A 19,849-nucleotide genomic window follows, 5' to 3' on the forward strand; every position below is an offset into this window, starting at 1 on the left:
TGATACAACAAGTCACCGATAATGATAAATAAGGTTGACGGATATGGATTATCAATTATGTTTCTGTCAGATGCTTCACTGATTGTAACTTATTTGATTTAAATAAAAAAAAAAAACTTTTAAAAACTTTTTTAACTGGTATTCAGGGTTTTCCGAGGTCAAATTCAAGCACTTTCAAGGTCCAACTTCAATCTTTTCCAGCACCTTACACATATTTCTACAAATACATATATAATGAAAATTATTATTTCCCGTTTTTCCCCCACTAAAATCATGTTAAAGGAGATGTTATTATGTTACCAAGACCTTAAAGTGTTTCGTATCACCAGAAGGATAAGAAATTAAATTGCATTTCTATTCTATAGCTGTTTGTTTCAAGCGTTTTCAAGCACTATATCCAAAATTCAAGCAGTTTTAAACCTTTCACAACATTAAAACTCAAGCATCTCAAGGATTTCAAGCACCTGGACGAACCCTGGGTACTATAACGGTTGGCTAAGGATGGAGTGTGATACGTTGGTTGTCTGGAAAGAATAACAACCTTTAGCTTTATAGGACAATAAGGCAAGGTATGTTTATTAGGGGCGGCAGTAGCTCAGTCCATAGGTGACTCGCTGGTTTAAGTCCCTGTGTGGACCATGAATGTAGCGTGGAGTGGTGGCTGGAGAGGTGCCAGTTCATCTCCCGGGCACTGCCGAGGTGCTGAACCCCCAACTGCTCGGGGCGCCAATCCCTTGGCAGCCCCCTCGCTCTGACATCTCTCCATTAATTGCATGTATAAAGGTCCTGTTTGTGCATGTGTGTGTATTTCGGGCCTGTGTGTGTTTGTAACCTGAATAATAACAGAGTTAAAAAACATGAATTTCCCCTTGCAGGATTAATACAGTAATAATTCTTCTTCTTCTTGTATAGCACCTCTCAACAATAAGGTAATTCAAAGTGCTTTCAATAACTGTGACAGCACGCAGAAGTCCAAACAGCCTCGGACAGCGAGGGAGTCTATTCTTGTAGCTGGTAAAACGAGATGAACTGTCACTACATCCGAGCTGCTGGACACAAAGAAGAGTCATCTCTTCCGATACGACGATCTATCCGACGAGAGTTTGTTTGGTCCTTGAATGAGCTTCAGTGTCAAAAGTCCTTCACATACGGACCTGTGCTGCATACCGGTTATCACAGATGTTTTGCTTAACATTCCTTCTGCTGTACAATCTCAAAACCTCAGACCTTCACAGTTCACCCGCAGTGTCACGTTGACGGAGAAGCTACTGTATGACACATTCCTCTTTCACTCTGCCTACACATATTGCCTTCAAAGTCAAACAAAGGATAAACATATTGCTTACAAGCTCATGAGCCTACACTATACAGTGATACAACCCAGCCCACGTTAACACCAACAGAAGTCCTCAAGAGTCACGGCACTCTTTGCTTGTTGGTCTTTTAACGGCAACGAGTAGAAAGAGTAAAAGGCTTTAAGGAATACTGCACTCTCAGAATGATGATCTGCGTATACATTTCTCACCTCGTCACCTTGAATTCTAGAGGAAAAATGTCTCCCATGCATTCATGGTGAACAAAGAATGTTATTTGATTCTTCATTCATCGTGGAGGCATGCGAGAAAAAGGAATATTTCCTCAGGAATTCAAAGTTACACAGGGTGATTAACTGCTACAGAAATGATCATTTTGAAGGTAAAGTATTCCTTCAACCTCAGTTCCTGTGAATATGTGACTAAAAGAAGGATTTCAGAAATGTGGGGTCATATAAAGGAGATTCAATATTTATTTATTTAATATATATTGTTGATTAAAGGCTCATTTCTGCTCCCATTTCCTGCGTAAATAGAGACGTGCGTTAGCGCTCTAATCGTCACTGCCTTCATGCTTTCATGCGTCCTCTACGTTGGAATGGACCGTGAGTAAAACATCCTCTAGAGGGCGTCGCTGAGATTCAAGTTACCCCAATAAAATGTGACAGAAAAAAATGTTTATAACAACAACAAACATGGTGACAATGGAGGCGATAACGCTCCTGCGTCTGTTGAGAAGGAGAAGAAATGGCGGGCAGCCTTGTAGACGGGGTTGGTCTGTGAGACACTACATCCCAGAGTGTGGACGGGGACAGACATTGGTTTTACAGAAGAGAGAAACTGACAACGAACGTAGCTTTCAGTATTTCAGGATGTCCGTAGGGGCTTTTAATGACTTGCTTGCTCCTGATAGTCACAGCACTTTTTGTATCTAGTGCCCGACACTGCCCCCGCGATTTCCCGTGGTATTGCAACGTTTGGTCCGTATCAGTACGCATCCATAAGCTTGAAGGATACGTGCAGAAATACAGACGCAAATATATGCATAGTTTGGACAGAAGGCTCCATCTGTATCCGTATGCGTATCTAACGTAGAGCATAAATGAGCCTTAAGCATATATCGAATTGTCTCTGCTCTCTTTTAGAGTCTAAATAAAGCACTGGATTGGTAAACGGCCGCACCGACACAAAATAATGAATTCCAAACTTCCCTCCGACCTTTGACACAACAGAAAACCGCACCTGATGACTGAGTCTGTGCGGTTGCAGCCCGGTATGGACGAGGCCTTCTCCCCCGGCGACCCGAGGATCTGCAGCGTCGTGTTGATGTCCACCTCCGTCGAGTGTTTGATGGAGAACTCCATCACCTCTGAGGGGATCAACGGGGTTTCCCCCTGAGGGTCGTCTGCTAATAAATAACCTGGAGAACGCAGAGACAGATGCAGACGGCATGTTTTAGGCTGCTCGCTCTGTGGATTTACAGTACATCATCGTCATAGTTGGAAACAATTAATGAACTAAAAGACTCACAGAATATTAATCAGTAACTATTGATCTTAGTTTTCTTTAGTTTCGGACTGAAAAGTATCTAAATGGGTCACCTTGGCTGTGGAAAACTGAGAAATTTAAAATATATAAACTGATTTTTCTCTATTTTCAGACAACTTATAGATCACACAATTAATCAATTAATGAGATCATCAGATTCATTGATTATGCAAATACTTTTTTATCAGAATAAAAAACATTATTGGCTGTCAACATCAAGGTTCGACTCAACAACATTTCTTAATAGTAGAATGTAAAGTCTGTTTTTAACCACACAAATGAGCCAGTTGTCGTGTTTTTATTGCACTTCACCATACAGTAGCTCCTGAATATTACATTACAAAAATACAAATTTAGATTGAATCTTTAAAGGCGGCTCCCTTCGGCCCAGCCAGACTAAACGTTAAGTTAACGGCGGGGAATCTGCGATGCTTCTTTTCCACGGTTTTAACGACGCTGATCCAGACAATATTTCATTAAGACAAACCCACAGAGCCGGGTGGAGTTCATCTGCTCTTCTGTTCACAAATGAAGTCAGTAAAATGGAATAAACTGCACTGGAAAATTCATTTGTGAAACTATATAAAAAAAAAGAAACCTCCTTTATTGTTTTAGCATTTTGCCTCTCGCTCTGTGTGCCTTTGTTTTTAACCCTGTGAAACCTTCATGAACCCTCAAACAATGATTTTAGAATACTAAAAAAAATAATAATAATAACTATTTAAACCTTTTTGAGATAATACAAACTTTTTTAAAAGATCTGAAATTTAAACACAGGATAAGTGCACACTATGTCCCCATCTAAGTACAGTATACACAGGTGTGTTTATTTGCAAGACGAGAGTTTGATAATATTTATTTTTTCAAAATACCTAAGTTATAATTTTGCCCGTAAATAGTCTTTTTTCCTGCAGCACTCAGCTAAACAAAGTGACGCATCTAATTCATGTAGTGAGTGTAGAGAGAAGAGTGAAAGAAGAAACACTAAAATGCAAAAGGTAACAAAGAAATAAACTCCACTCCTCAACTCTTCGTATGTTGATCTCAAAATAGCTTTTTTTAAGAATAGACAAAAAAGAGACACAGTTGCATGTCCCGCTGCTGACCTGAGACCAGTATGAGCCAGTGGATATCCTCATAGAGGTCGTCCAGGACTTTGCGGTCCATTGATCCCGGGTCAGACGTGGCCATGAGGTGCTGCTGGGTCCTCTGGAGTTGACCGTGCAGCCGCGTCACCCGGTCCTCCAGCAGGCTGCGGGGCGACGTCACAAGATCAACGTTAACGTGGGAAACACAAACTTCTGCTTCCTTTTGAACTCCAAGTAGATAACAGTAAATGTCTAATGAGTAATGATAATAGAGATAAGATAGTTTATCTTATGTTATATATTTTTTCCCCTGTGCAGCAGTTGCAAAACAAAGTTAGAAGAGTGCGGATACGTAGAGTGCAAATATACAAAAGACTAAAGATAAAATCATTTTTAAAACTACATAATAGTACGGTGCAGATAAGGTGCACTCTAAATATATGCATTATATACAAATGTACTTGGTTAATGTTCACCTCATGAGCAGGGGGATACAGTGGTCGGCGGCCACACGTCCCAGCATGCCGATGCTGGACAGCTGGTCGGAAAACAACTCTCTGTCGTCTTCCTGCAGCTCGTTGATCTCCTCCTCTTCGTGAGACGATAGGCCGTTCACTGACTGAGGGGTGGGAAGGTGAAAGTCATGAATTGCAAAGAGAAAGTGTGAAAGATATAGTTAAACGTGTCAGGCGGAGGAGAAGGAAAGTGTTTATATCGACGTGGAAATCTGAAATCATACATAATCAACTATCAGGGATGGGAAAGAGTATTTCGCTCGAGGGGAGAAATCTAATTTTAGAACAAACCGAGTCTTCAAGCAAGCGACGCGATCGAGAATCATCGTGATTGCACCACACCCTTTTAGGCAGTTTCTATTTATTCCTGTGGCTCACGTTAAAAACACCCAAGTGAACAGGAAAGTGCTGATTTGTAAAGTTAAGGAGGTTTTATCACTGGGATACCTCCTCATTACACTAAAAAATAAATGTGTTATTGAAGCTAAACAGGGCCAGATAAGGTAAAACCATCATTAACAAGAGGCTAGGTATGTGAAGCGACAGCGTCGGCTCCTTATTAAACACAAGCTCAGCTGCTGCACCACAAATGTTGCTGTTTTTTTCGGAGCATATTTTTAAAACGGTTTCACACATTCAATGCTTATTTTATGGATTCAGTGTAGACAGAGAGCCTCGATTTGATGTGATAGTCAGACGCCTGTTCGCTGTTAGAATATATAGGCTACACCCACACATGTTAAAAAAAAAACAACCCTTCTTCTCAGGCTCATCCCCATCAATTATATCTACATATACACTAAAACAGGAGCAGACCCTGTATTTTAATGCAAATATAAATGAAGCAGAGTGCTTCACCTCTCTCCTTTAACACACTTATTCAGGGACATTTTTCAACTCTTCCTTCAGTAAAATAAACTCTGTTTTCATTAAAAACAGTCTCACCAGGTTCCGGGTGCCGTCAGGAGCAGCCAAGTGACACTGGATGTACGAGTTGAAGACCTGGATCGCCGGCTGGACGAAGCATCCGCGAGGAAAATGCTCTTCGTCCTGGACGAGCGTCAACCACGACTCCAGCAGCTTGTCGTAGGCCTCCATGTAAACCATGTCGTCTTTATCCAGCTGAGCGATGAGAGAGAGAGCAAAATAATATCAATGATTGTTATAAATGAGAAAATGTACATTTCTGGCTTGTGTTGTCTTTAACGACCCAGTGACAAGCGTTCAAGATGTGCGTTAATGTAACACACGATGTGACTGCACCTCAATTAAGATGATTAGAAGATGAAGGTGTCATTACTCACCACCTCCTCTAGGGCGGCGCTGCGTCCAAACGAGCAGGTGAGCAGCGTGAGGCAGTTGATGAAGGAGGTGAAGAGGTCGCTGGGCAGCGCCGTGAGAGTACTTCGAGGGAACATGGTGATCAGATTGGAGATGATGTTGGAGATTCCCACCGCCTCCGAGTCCTCGATTTCAATCCTGGGATCACAGGAAGTAAAATGTGAACTAAAGACAACATCAGCGTAGATCTTTTGTTTTAAAGAAACAGTGACGATGCCTTGTATTGTGAATTTTAGAGAATTTACTCTTGACAGAATCAGATTAAACCGCTTCTTTTTCACTTCTAATTCAAACGTGCTTTGGCTCAAGGACGGACAGTTTCCACTCTCCAGGGTGAGGCTGAGGCTAAACAGGGGTCACATTTGAGTGTACACACTGGTGAGTGAGGTTTGGATACAAGCATGAAAATTGATCCTTAACCAAAACTCGTGGACAACTTGACCCCTGAGCAGTTTCCCACAGCTGCATCTGGGGTTATTTTTACAGTATTTCTGCCCCATAGTACAGTACACAGAGTACAGGACGACAGAACGGCTATAATTACACTTCCCGTTTTAAGGACAATTTTATCATCAGCTCGTACCATGAAGCATGAAGTGACATGTGCGGACAAGTTAAAATCATATTTGGCCATCTGGACAGATCCAACCACCGCGCCGGTACAACGTGAAGAGATAGAGGAAACGCAGCAATGTTTTAACACAATTCAAGTTAATGAAGGGCATTTAATCAGGTGTCAAACCCTGTTTAAGAGATAATAATAATCCTTTTATTTAGCATACTAACAATTGCCAATTATCACTAAACACAAGGTTGTAGCTCATGGGAATATCACTAGTTCATAAATCATAAACCAAATTAAAAAAATTAAATTCAGACCTGGAAAAGTCAACAAATAAATCACTGTATAAAACTAACCCACGCACCATATCAACATCTTAAGAGCCTTCAAGCTAACGTGGAAACAGATATTTCAAAATGTCACATGTCAGCTGGGATCAGCTCCAGCCCCCCGCGACCCCGACAGGGACAAGCGGTTGAAGATGAATGAATGAATGAATAAATGAACATGTCAGCCTGCTTCATATCTTGTTTTAAGAGACATAAAGAAGATTCAAACTACCCAATTATAATCTTGAAAAAGTTCTGAACAGTTCTTCTGTGTTTGAAAAAAAAAGACTGAATTTCTCATAAAAGACGCATCAACAAATGACAGGAGTGCGTTACAGAGCACATTACAAACCCGTCTGCAGGCGGATGAGACAGAAACGAAAACAAAACATCAAAAATCAGTGTGTGAGAGAGACGTGCAGCAAAAGGAACAAAAGAGGGAAAAAGCTCCAATAAAACCAAGGAAAAAACAAGTTAGAATCAAGGGAGCCAGACTGGAAAGTCTTGGGATTGACCCAAAAACGTGTTTTTAATTGAAAACACACTTTACGAGCAGCGTGTCTCTATAGCTGCAGTGCTGCAGGGTGACACCGTAAATATATACAACCACCTACAAACATCACCACAAAATACTGCCTATAATTAAGCGATCAAGGCCACAAAGACTACCAGAAAAGTGGTCTCCATGACCACACGGATATCTACCATCTGCCACCGAACGTGCATCATCACACCCATCAGGTTGTTAAAGGAAAAAGAACATTACAGAGATTAATACACGTAATTATCAATGCAAACTGCTACAAGTTGTCACAGAAAACCCTGATGTCAACTGTGTGAGAGTGAGAATTAAAAATTTAAAATATCTGAGTGATACGGGTTTCTTGTTTTTATGTAAATATGTAAAATGTCAGTCTCTCCTGAATTTAACCGAATATTTTGCATCCCTGACTAACTGGGGGCGACTGTGGCTCAGTGGAAAAGTGGAGAGGCCGTCCTCAATTGGCGATTCGATCCCCACCTATCCCGGTCCATATGTCGAAGTTCCTTGGGCAAGACACTGAACCCCAAATTGCTCCCTGTGCTGTGCATTGGTGTGTAAATGTGGTGTGAATGGTAAAATTAGATGTCCACTGCCATCAGTGTGAATGTCTGTGTGAATGGGTGAATGTGACAAACACTGTGAAAGCGCCTTGAGTAGCCAGAAGACTAGAAAGGCGCTTTATAAGTATAAGTACATTTACCATATACTAAACTCAAAATAATTCACATCCCTTGCAGGTGACGGCGTGTGCATATTTATGAACTTCTGTCTAGTCTTGTCTATGCTCTCACGTGCATGTACTTGTTGTCTCGCTGATTTTAGCCATCGACTTTGGTCGGCTACATCTTTAAGCTGCCGTGACATTTTGCAATGGTATGTAGAGTCAGAAGTGTCTTTCAAGAGCCCAATAATTGTCATGGCGTTGATAAATTTGGTTAAAAAAAGAGGGTTTGATGCGGTGGAGGATGAAGTACAAGCAGGTAATACAGATAACATTTATCATTATACAATGAAAATTAAAATGATAATTGATAATGATGAAGTCAGAAAGTCTAATGCAACCTCTAGTTTGAAGGCAATGTTTCTAAATTACCTCAAACAAACACATTTTGGCATTTCTGTACTGCAGTTAGTCATTTATCGTCCCACACGTACACCGATTCACATATCTGTGATGATAAGTTTAAAATCTGAATTATTAGTCAGGCTCTATTCATGTGTGCACGCAGGCTTATGTTCTTCCACGACGCATATGCTGCAAACCTGTTCTTCTTTTGGGGTTTTCTGCATTTCTGCTCAGTTAGTAACGTGGCTTATTTAGGTTTTTCATGTTGTTGCCGTGCAAAGAGGGGAAATCGTCTTTTAAAAACCCCTCCACAAAAACCAACACCACCCCTGAGGTTTTCTGTATATTTGTCTTTTTGTGTGCAAAAGTCTTAATCCTGAATTTGTGTTAAGGCTGACACACCTCTGCACATTCAGTCGGAGAGGAACATTGTGTGAGAGGCCGCGCTAACCCCTATCAGATGGAGTTAAATTGCGAGCAGAACTGTTCAATCACTGCAGATCGGCCATCCCTCTCCGCATGGTTTTCCGATGAGGCAATTGGAAAAAAGCTCCAAGAATAGGTGATTACAGACGGAGCAGGAGAGGAGGGAAGAGAGCGGGAGCGAGTGAGACCCAGTGAGAGAAAAAGAGAGGGAGAGAGAGAGAGAGAGAGGGAAAGGGAGAGACACCCCCTACTCAATGAATTACGTGGTCCAGCAACACGCTGGTGGAGTGCACATTCATGTGTGTGTGTCTCAGTTATTTATAAATGTGAGTTCGGTCCCTTAATTCAGATCAGAACCACTTTGACTACAGACACACCCACAAAATACTTCTTCTGTACTCATTGGCTCCAGAAAATCATCCCTCGAACGTACACCCAGTTCCCATGGACACCACAATTTCATTTAAATTCATTACATCTTTCATTAAGTTATAAAGCTCTTAGGCCACTTTATGGTTAAAACTCTGTTTTTTGGTGAAAATGTGTCTGTAGCATGTCAGATTTGTTCACTTTAAACTGACAGCTGCTAATTTAATTATAAATATTTGCCAATTTCATTTAGGCAACGATTGATGATTTAACATTTGAGAAATATTATCCTTTAAAGCACTGTAAGGTATAAAAAGAAGATATTGTTTTATATGTATACCTGAACTAACGACACCAAGCTCAGGATACATGCCAATGCAATACATTTGGCACAGTAAGCCGGTTTAAAGGGACGTTTTAATGGCAGAATAGTTGCAGAGTAGTTAAAATGTTGGGTTGTTCCATTTTTTTAAAAGGGCCCACGTTGGCAAAATAGGTCAAATCCATTTCAGGCTTTATGAGTGAAAAATAAAACCTTAAATTGTATTCCAAGAGCAACTGTAAGCCAGCCGAGGGATAATAAAAACGGGGCTAATGTGTTCTCTTACTGTTACTTATTGTTAGAAAGTGCAGCAGTCCTTTTTTTTTACTGAGTGCAGAATATATTTACAACAGTCGAGGGAGGTTGAAATAAAGGCCTGATGAAAATGAACTTTCTGAAGGTCAGCGGGGATGAAATCCTAAAGTGAGTTCTGACGGAGAGCACGAACCAAATTTCTCATTAACTTCCACCGTCACGCTGAAGAGGGTCTTATCCTCATTAAGCCTGAAAAAATGATGAGAATTTCAACATTTCATTTCCTCAAAGATAGTTTGTTACAGCAACCGAGCATCGTTAGGACTGACGGGGAGATAAAGTCGCGTGTCATCGGCGTAAAAATGAAAGCATATATCGTAGATGTGAGACATATGAGGTTTCTGAAGTTTGAGACGATATAAACTCAGAGCAAATCAAAAGTTTAATCCGAAAACGTTCTTGTCTTGAGAGACTTTGAACGCCCAACCTCTCCCTGACGGCTGAGAGCTTCATCCCTTTGGCCTTCATGTGGACAACCTGCTGTCTCAGGGTTTCAGTCACATTAAAGCAGCTCGCAGTCTTGCAAGTCTGAATTACTCCTCTCGGTAATTCAGACTCAACCACAGATAATCTTTGCAGAAGAAGAAGAAGAAGAAGAAGAAGAAGAAGAGGAAGAAGAAGAATTCCTTTATTCGTCCGGCAATGGGGAAATTCAATGTTCACTCTATTATTTCATTTTACACACACACACACAGGCCCGAAATACACACACACATGCACAGACAGGACCATGCAACTAATGGAGAGATGTCACAGCGAGGGGGCTGCCAGTGACCGGCGCCCCAAGCAGTTGGGGGTTCGGTGCCTCGCTCAACAGCACCTCTGCAGTGCCCAGGAGATGAACTGGCACCTCTCCAGCCACCAGTCCACGCTCCAATCATGGTCCACACAGGGACTTGAACCAGCGACCCTTCAGTTCCCAGCCAAGTCACATATGGACTGAGCCACTGCCGCCCCTAAGGCCCCTTGACCTTGTGTATACTTCACTACTGTAAATATTAATTTCTGTAAACTCAAATTTGAGTCATCTCTAATATATGATTAGTCTGTATAATATTTGCTGTTTGTATATCTGGAGTTTTGTAACAAAAATAATTATTATTCATTAAAAATAATAAAGTATTTCTGATTCTGATTGTAACCAGGAGAGTTGTCAGATGAATAGGGTGTGTCCAACAATTACTAAACTGTCACCAGGTGCAGATTTACACCAATAACTCTCTAATTTTTCTCACTGTTTTTTCCCACAAAATAAAGGTTTTTGTTGAAGTGCTTTGGTTATTTAAAAAAAAACATGCCAGTGCAGCAGTGTTATAGCCACAGCTGACAATAAAAAATAACAGTATTTCAGAATAAATCAAGTATTAATACTTTGTCCTCTAATAAGATCTCCAGTGTAGACCAAACGGTTCATCTATAATGAGAATAATCGTTAATTTCAGCCTTTTACAACACCTTCTTTTCTCTATGTCACTTCAGCATTACAAGATAAGAAAGAGGACAATGTTTCGAAGACGGTATATGATTCTATAGGACACAGTGGCTAAAAACAGAGCTGTAATCTCTTTTAATTCATCTTCCTGAAGCCCAATACACAGTGTGACTCCCCTGCGACGCACACAGGAACAATCAATAGGCCCCACAAGGAAAGCCACAGGACAACACAACTCGTAATGCTTCTCAGCACAAGATCACAAGTTCTATTTCTTCACATGACCTCGGCTAACAAGCAGCCGAAACCCGAATCACAGACGGAGGAGGCCCCCGTGGCTCAGTGCGTTTGATGCCACACACCTGCCCGCAAAATGTGACGGCAGTAAAACCCACGTCGCTCATGAATCCCCCTCGAGCAGGGCCGGGGCAATACATCAAAACCATGTAAAAATGTCCATCAGATCTATTTTTCTGCATTGTTTCTATTGCTATCTTGAAAAACCAGTGGCTGGACTGCGTTACAGCAATATTTACGTCACTTGGACGACGCTTTATGCTCTGATCCCTGCACTTTATGTTCATTTTGCCTTAAAAATTAGAAAACACCTGGTACTTTTCATCTCTTTCAGTATTTAATTCACACACAAACATAGCCATGTACTTACAGATCACGTATAGATGTTCTATATACTGCATTACCAGAAAACATGCTACTTTGTGATGTTTATATATCGTTAGAGATATGAAATGAGATATATAGAGATGGAAGCCCACCACTAATGTCGAGTATGACATACATTTTCAGCACTAAACGTGTTTCATGTGGTCTTATTTATTCTAAAAAGGTAGAAAGAGAGACTGTAGGTAACTTCGCTAACGACTTCTTGAGTGAAGATTGAGTGTGAGATTAGTTCTGCAGGACAGCGGCTCAACACAAGTGTTGCATTACGTCTGATTGGAAGCTCTGATTACAGACTCTGGACTCAGAAGTCAGAAAAAAAGAGGGAAATTGACCTTGAAGCTGTGCTTTAGGGACATAAAGTACATGTATTTCCTTCGCTCGGTAAAACCAGCTTCAGTTCTGCTTGGTAAAGGGATTTTCAGCTGAAGAATTGGACACAGACACACACAATTATGCTTTTTGAGTAATGAAAACGCAGTAACGCTGAAACAAGGACTAATAAAAACTCACCGCACACTTTTACAATATCTCCAGTTAAAAATACATTTAGATCACAGCTTTAAATATTTAATTGAGATTGAAAGGTGAACAAAAGCTCTGATTTCAGACTTAAATCAGCCCCGATTTCAAGTTATCAGTTCTGTGGGGTTTCCCTTTTTATTAGAATATCTGGAATATAAACATACATTTTCTATTTTATTTTTTTATATAAGAGATCTGTTGGGCTAGGAAGCTCATTTCTATCTTTGTTGTAAGTTATAAAGAAGGATCAGGGGTGGGAGTTTATAAGTTTAACTTCTTCTCACTCCTTTTCCAATATGTATTTCATGATGAATGCGATCACTGTTGTAGATATGTATGTGCATTTATGTGTATGGACATGTGTGTATTATTTTTTGGGAGAAATTCGAAATAAATGCAACAAAACAAAACAATGCATGTTGAAATGACAACAATTCCTCAAATGATTCATTGTTCAAATTAAACATATTCTGGGCAAATAGTTTTTTCGTGTCTGTATTTTCTTGCTGTTGTCTTTTATTGTGACGCACTTGTGATAAGTTCATTCAGTAATACATGATACATTTCCTGTGTTCTTCCATTTTAATGCCAATGTATTTAATTTTAATTATCTATTCATATTTTTGAACTTCTCTGTAAAAACATCATGGTCAGCATTCTGTTTTTAGAGGCACTATAAATAAAATGTCAAGTCAAGTTTATTTATACAGCGTCAGAAAGACCAGGTAATGTAAATATTAATAGATTTAATAGAATATTTATTTAGAAATAGTTTGGTTATGATAGGATCCAGGTTCCAGACAAACTTGGGGATCAGTTTCATAATGGCGGCTCTATAATAAATGAAAAGGACGACTGCTAAATGACTGTATAATTGACACACTCAGTAGTTACTAGTGTTTGCTGGTGTTGATTGATTTCCCCCCTCTGGTTGAATAAACAGTGTCTCTGTGGGAAGAATGAAGACATAATTTGATCCACGTTCAAACTGGGAAACATAAATTCCTGGTTAACTGTATTTGTTGAACTGAACTGGAGCACAAGCACTTTCCCTCTGCAGCCCAGTTTCTCATAGAGCGTGCCGATGCCTGAACCATTAAAAACACAGACTCAACAAGCAATTACTTCCTGTAAATAAAGCTTGAAATGGCACGGTATGAGTAAGACTACTGCTGTCGTTGGCCTCCATCGCTTGTTGAGTCTCTGAATTTGAGAAACATGAAATCCTTGGAGATGCTGGAGGGAGATAAACAGCCACAGCCAAGGTAACGGTAACTGTGCTCACTGCTTTTCGAATGCCACAGTGCTGCAGTAGAAATGGACAACAGAGGTTTTACGAAAATGTAGATTTCTGATGTAGAAAAGGCGGAGATGAAGCCTCTATCACACAACAGCATTGCTCTTATTATTCTGTAAATGTAGTCCAAGTTTCGCCCTCTGGATTCATGTGATTTTAGTGCCTGAGGTGTCTTTATTTCCCAAACGCATCCCTGCAAAACGAGATTAATTTAGAAAAGGAGAAAGCTAATTTATTTTTTGTGTAGCAGGTGTGTAATAACCCTGCATCCCCGGGGGAGGTTCTTTCAATAGGCAGGTTTGAATTAGTTCCTGTCGTTACTAAAGCCTCACCAGTCACTGTTTTTACAGCTTATCAAGCAGATTGTGATTAAAGATTAAGTATGAACTGGAAACGCTTTGAGATTGTGCATTTTTGAATCTCTTCATAGTTGATTTGGACAGGAGGGATTATTACAGCGAACAATAACTTTGTCAACACACATATGGCATATGAGTATTGCTTTAAGACAGGCTTAAACATGTCATATAAAGCAGACATTGCTGTCAGCCTTAAACCTTGTGCACTGATACATACCCTACAAGGGAGAAGCGGTACTTCTTCAATTCTTAAAATGTACCTGCCGTACCATCACAGACATTAATTGAATAAGATGCCAAATAACCGTTTGCACTACAGAAAACCAAAAGCAGCATTTAACCTGTTGTAATGTCTTACATTACCAATAATCCCACATGCTATCTCAACTCTTTATAATATATTAGTATATTGCCAAATATAAAACTACTCTGAAATCAGAAATGTAATTTTCACAACATCTGTGTGTTTCACGTTTGGTTAATAAAAAGACTAAGAGTCTACAGCCCTAAAGCTAAATGTAAGGTCAGCATTAAGGTTAAAAAAGTATCGCTACATCATCACTTGTCAATACAATGTGTTTTAAAAACGATAACCACATTTGATAGTATTTAAACAGTTAGTGAAGATGCAAAAAAGAAGCTCTACAACCAGATTGACAACCAAATGGGGAAGAAGATCAACTGTGTGTTATTTTATGTTCAGTGTTTTCTTCTTCATCAGCGCTGTGTGAAGGATGTTAAATTTAAAAAAAGAGGTATCGTGTATCGTTTTTCAATGTTAACATTGTATCAAAGTGACAACCTTGGTCAGTGCGACAACAAGCTCCCAAAGACAATGCTAATACGTAACCCGAAACACTAACAGACCTAGATTTAAACTGTGACTTCATGATGGCGTTCAATGAAAAGTCTGGGCATCGACAAAGATATTCCAATCGTCATCCACAAAATTTGACATCTAATAGTTGTCGAGACATTTTACATAGAGCAGCAAGTGTCAACCCCATGGTGGCGCTAAAGTAAAAGTCAGGGGATCACCGAACTCTTTAGTATTCATCCTCTGGGGGCCACGAGTGTCTGTACAAGATTTAAAGGCAATCCATAAAGTAGGTGTTGAGATATTTCATTCTCAACCAAAGAGGTGGAACGACTGACCGACCGCAAACAGAACACTGACATTAGCCGAGCCAATTGCACTTCAATAAGTACAAACAGTATGGCTTGTAATGCTTTGCCTACCACTACAAGCTACTACAAAGAGCTGTAAGTTAAGTTTCCCAGCAGAGAGACACACACTGACCCGTTGATCATGCTGAGCAGGCCCTCCACCAGATGGGCCAGGTACGAGACTTGGGCGCTCTCATCTGGAAAGATGGGCCCGTGCATGGAGGCCAGCTGGGCCAGGCACTGCAGGGAGTCCTGGGCCATGTCCGAGTCCTCCCGAATCTTCCTGTGTACCTGCAAGATGAGAAGAAGAAATGTGTCTCAGCCTCTGGGGTTTTTATTTCAGAACCAGCAGGTGCTTGGGATATCTGAACATCGTTAAAAAGAAGTGCACTGGGAAACGGACGGAGAGACAAAAAACGTCTGCACGCTGTCAGTTTCAACAATTTAGTGGAAAAGCACAGATCGTTTCGGTCTTGTCTTCTTGCCCACCTGCAGAATGAGAGGCAGACAAGGAGAGTTCACGTGTTTTCCTCTTTTGATTAACAGAAGGAAGCTACACTGAGCATTGTCTCGAATCCTCTCATCTCGCAGACACACTGAGCAGCAACACTTGAGCAAACTTAGAAATGAGGCCGTGTCCGTTTGTAATGTACGTTACATATTTTTATATTGTTTAATTTTCAAAGTCTTTGTTGAATTAGTTGCGGTACCTTACGGAGTCCAGGTCTCAGTTTATATTTTGTGTTTTAATAATATCTTGTGTTCTTATATCTTGTGTTTTAATGAATTTATCGGTTCTGACTTTCAATGGTGTTAAAAATATCAACCTTCATTTGTATGAAAATGACTGAATACACAGTATTTTCTTCGTCTTAACTTAAACAAAAAACCCACAATATTTCAGCTTAAATAAAACAAAATTTAAAAAATGTATGGTAGATTTTCCCGACAAGTTCAAGCACACAAGACAAAAAAAAAAGTATTATTAAAAGCTCGGGGATAGTTTCCATAATCGAATACTTTTTGAATCTTGGCACAGCAACAGGAGTTACCACCGCTAATATTTTCCTCCTCATAAGTGACCGACCTGAGCTCTTCGCTTTCATTTTATTGAAGAGTTGCAACAGGGTTAAATTTAGGACTTTAATGTCCTTTTTAATACCACTCAGAATGCAAGGATTGATGGAAAACCTGTCACATTGCTGTCAGTACTTCCTCCTCCTGATTCCTAATAACATAAATGATCAACTCTGCCTCTAACCTAGAGCCAGATATGCGTCAGAAGACGGTTTGACGGTTTAACAAACTGAAAAACAATGAATTGTTTTTAGTGCTGCTCACTTTTTGCAAACATTGACTCTTACTTATCAGAAGTGAATGCACGTTGTAGCTACAGCAGATAGTGTTGACATAGTTTGTTACAGGTCTGATGGTACGGACAGAAACTTGACAGAAAGTTAACAGCAGCTGCCTCACTGCTCGTTTCTCACCGTCCTGACACCCTACAGCAAACGTTAGAACTAATGCTGCGCTCTACGGCAGGTAGGAAAAATAATAATAAGACCTCTGAACACAAAATTCAAGAGTCTTTACTACCTTATTAGAACCGTATTCAGTGCGTTTTAAGACTTTTAAATACATGCATGTTGACGTTATGTCTCTGAAAGGAGAAACGTTGACCCCAGTGACGGGAAATTTCATTTGCAAATTCACAAATTTTGCTCGGATGCTTTGGTGATTTTCTCAATTAAACTTAATCAAAAATGAACTGAATACAGAATACCGCAAGAAAAGTCGACGGCCAAGAACAAAAAAAAAAAGGTAAACCTGCCTCATCCTCCTGTCACCACTTTCATAAGCAGATCAGCTGATACCAGCCAGCATTAATACTCACTGGCGTCTCCCACCACCCGACAGGCTGAGGCAAAGCGAATTGATTTTTCCAATACGTCTGTCTCTTCAGACACTGACCCCAAGGTCTCAAACAATCACTGAGCTCGTCTGAGCCCCGCAGACCGCCTCGATCAAACCCAGAAGTAAAAGGTATCCGGCTCCTGGTGGAAAAAGATCTCCTCGATTTTAAGTCTCATCTCAGGTCGGAGCTTCTGTTCGGTTTTTGGGGTTTTGTCCGTGCGGGGCTGTCACACTCCCACAAAAGAAGAGCCATTGTTGGTTTTAACTGTGCACACAGACGAACACGCGCATTACAGTAATGTAGCAGCAGTAACAGCAGTCATCACAGGCTCCCCGCAACATGGGTTTCCACAGGCGGCACTACGCGGACGTCTGGAGCTCAACTGCCTCCCTCCTGTGAGCTCTTCTCAAGCGGTCCGAGCTCATTTCCTCTTTCTTCTCCTTCTCCCGTCTCTTGAGCTGTCATCCTCTTAAATCCAGAGTGAGTGCTTCTTCACCGGCTCTGCACACTGTGCCAGCGCATGGCCCCATCGCACAAGCAATCAAACTTTCAACCTCCCTCTCCTTGTTGCTTCCTCCTCCTTCTCCTTCTCCTCCTCCTCCTCCTCTCCCCGTCTTACTCCCTCCCCTCAAATTCTTTCTCGCTGCCTCTCCCAACTCCTCCTCCCCTCTCTTTTCTCTCTCTCTCTCTCTCTCTCTCTCTCTCTCTCTCTCTCTGCTTTCCAGCTGAGGTGCCTCGCTGGTCGTAAGCCACACTGCTGGAGAAAGAGATCTCAGATGCTAACGTAGCGTAGCCACCTTAGTCTTTGCTGCTGCTGCTGCCCTCTTCCAGAGCGTGAAGTCATCCTCTGGAAGAGCTCAGTGAGAGGAGGTAGAGGAGGAGGAGGACGAGGGGGAGAGTGAGTAAGAGAGAGAGAGAGAGAGAGAGAGAGAGAGGGAGGGGTGGGACTGTAGAGGTAGTGCAAGGCCAAAGGATTGAACAGCACGAGCTCTGAAAAAGCAGCTGCACCAGCGAATGATCCATGCAATGCGAGTAATGTCAGTCGCCTTGAGTCTGACTATAGTTAGAGATACGCAACATGTGAATGAGTGTGTGTCAGTATGCGGGGAGTGGGATGGCTGAAAGGAGAGAGAACAAGATACAACAATATGGAACATTTTAGGAATGCGGCTCAGATGATGGTGGGCTGATTAATCAATGGATTTGGTATCAGCAAAGTGCTGGCGTTGTCAGAGTTGCTAATTCAGCGCTTATTATGTCCGTTTTGACAGTGGACGGGACTCGTTTAATAAAAAATGGCAACAAATGTTCTCTAAACACAAGCGGCCGCAAAACAACAAATCCTTAATAAAGTAGTCTAAAACTGACAAAATGATGATATAAACAAACTGTCAAAGCTCAGATCGATATATACTCGATTATTCATAATCGTTGATTGTATAAAAAAATTATAAAAACTTGCTCATTATAATTTCCCAGAGCCCAAGCTGATGTCTTTAAATATGATTGTTTTGTCTCACAAACAGTCCAAAATCCCATTGACAGTTCTCATACCATCGTATAATCCGTTTTCAGGAGAGATTCTCCAGACGCCTTCTCACTGACTGGAAATACTCTGTTTGATTAAGGCGCCTGCTGAGCGCATGCCAGACAGGACATGACACTTCATTCATAATTTATAATTTGGTGATAAACGACGGAGTGTCTTCACGTATCTTGAATTTGTCCGATGATCTCGGCGTCTCCTCTTAAAGACAGAACTTCCTGAATCTCGTCTTTTCTCCGGTTAAACATTTTCCACGCCGTCTTTGTGTAAATCACTCTACTCCACGCGAGAAACACATGGGCTCAAACAGACATAACACAGACTTTGTTCTTGGGAACTGGCAGGGTAAAGTCCATTTAATGCCCAGTGCAAGTGATTTGCGTTCTCATATACAGGTAACGTCCAGATCATTTCAGGGTGCATTTGTGTGAAAGGGGCTATATATGAGAAATCCTTACATTTGAGAAGCTGGAACCAGCAACTTCTTGCGCTTTTTGCTTGAAAAATGATTGAAACAATTTATCAAAACAGCTCTAATTAACTCCCGGTGCAGTTTTTCTTATATACTATGTGCTGCAGATTCTTTAAGAAATGAAAACGTTTGTAAACGAAACGCAAGACCAGAATTGGGATCAGGGACGATTGGTACTGATCGCAAAACAAAGGATGTACGAAAGATTAGACAGTAGTGATTGAGCTTTAAGCAGCTTCCTGTTACACAAAAAAATAGTAAAATGCTTTGAACTCACTGTGCAAGGTTTCTGCGTGTAACAACTTTTTTCAGACGACGGATAAATAGAGAATAAATAAGAAAAATATATCCGCTTGCTTAGTGTACAAAAGTAGAATCTCCCAGTTGAACTTTAATATTATGGCAGCTCGTGAAATATATACTGTGCTGAAGAAAGAAGAGTAAAGCTGTTATTTCAACCTTATGCAGTTCATCTCATCTTCGTTTTGTAGCTAGAGATTGTTAGCCCAGTGAGACCATCTTGATCTCTCCGCTCCATTGTATTTTGCCCGCAGGACAGTCTGGTAACATGGGCCGGAGAAAATTTGGAGCCGTTTGGTGCCAAGCGACCGTTCAATCAGCGTTGGTTTTCAGGCGGGTTTAAGTGTGACGCAACGCACGCTAATCCGACCTGATCTAGACACATTTTCTGACAGCGGTAACCCTGATTCTGTTAGC

The 19,849-nt window shown here is 40.9% G+C and overlaps 1 protein-coding gene across 1 annotated transcript in view; it reads right to left on the reverse strand.

Moving 5' to 3' along the window:
- xpo4 (exportin 4) overlaps positions 1 to 19,849 on the reverse strand; it is a gene marked incomplete at its 5' end in the record, with an annotated part of 67,462 nt that overhangs the window by 11,771 nt on the left and 35,842 nt on the right. The window contains 6 exons of the mRNA XM_083921944.1: positions 2,556 to 2,733; positions 3,968 to 4,113; positions 4,426 to 4,568; positions 5,410 to 5,586; positions 5,769 to 5,943; positions 15,333 to 15,490. Coding sequence (XP_083778070.1) covers positions 2,556 to 2,733; positions 3,968 to 4,113; positions 4,426 to 4,568; positions 5,410 to 5,586; positions 5,769 to 5,943; positions 15,333 to 15,490 — 977 coding nt within the window. The remainder of the gene's footprint in view (positions 1 to 2,555; positions 2,734 to 3,967; positions 4,114 to 4,425; positions 4,569 to 5,409; positions 5,587 to 5,768; positions 5,944 to 15,332; positions 15,491 to 19,849) is intronic.

The sequence above is a fragment of the Echiichthys vipera genome (assembly GCF_963691815.1).
Source record: "Echiichthys vipera genome assembly, chromosome: 10".
Classification (NCBI taxonomy): Eukaryota; Metazoa; Chordata; class Actinopteri; order Perciformes; family Trachinidae; genus Echiichthys; species Echiichthys vipera.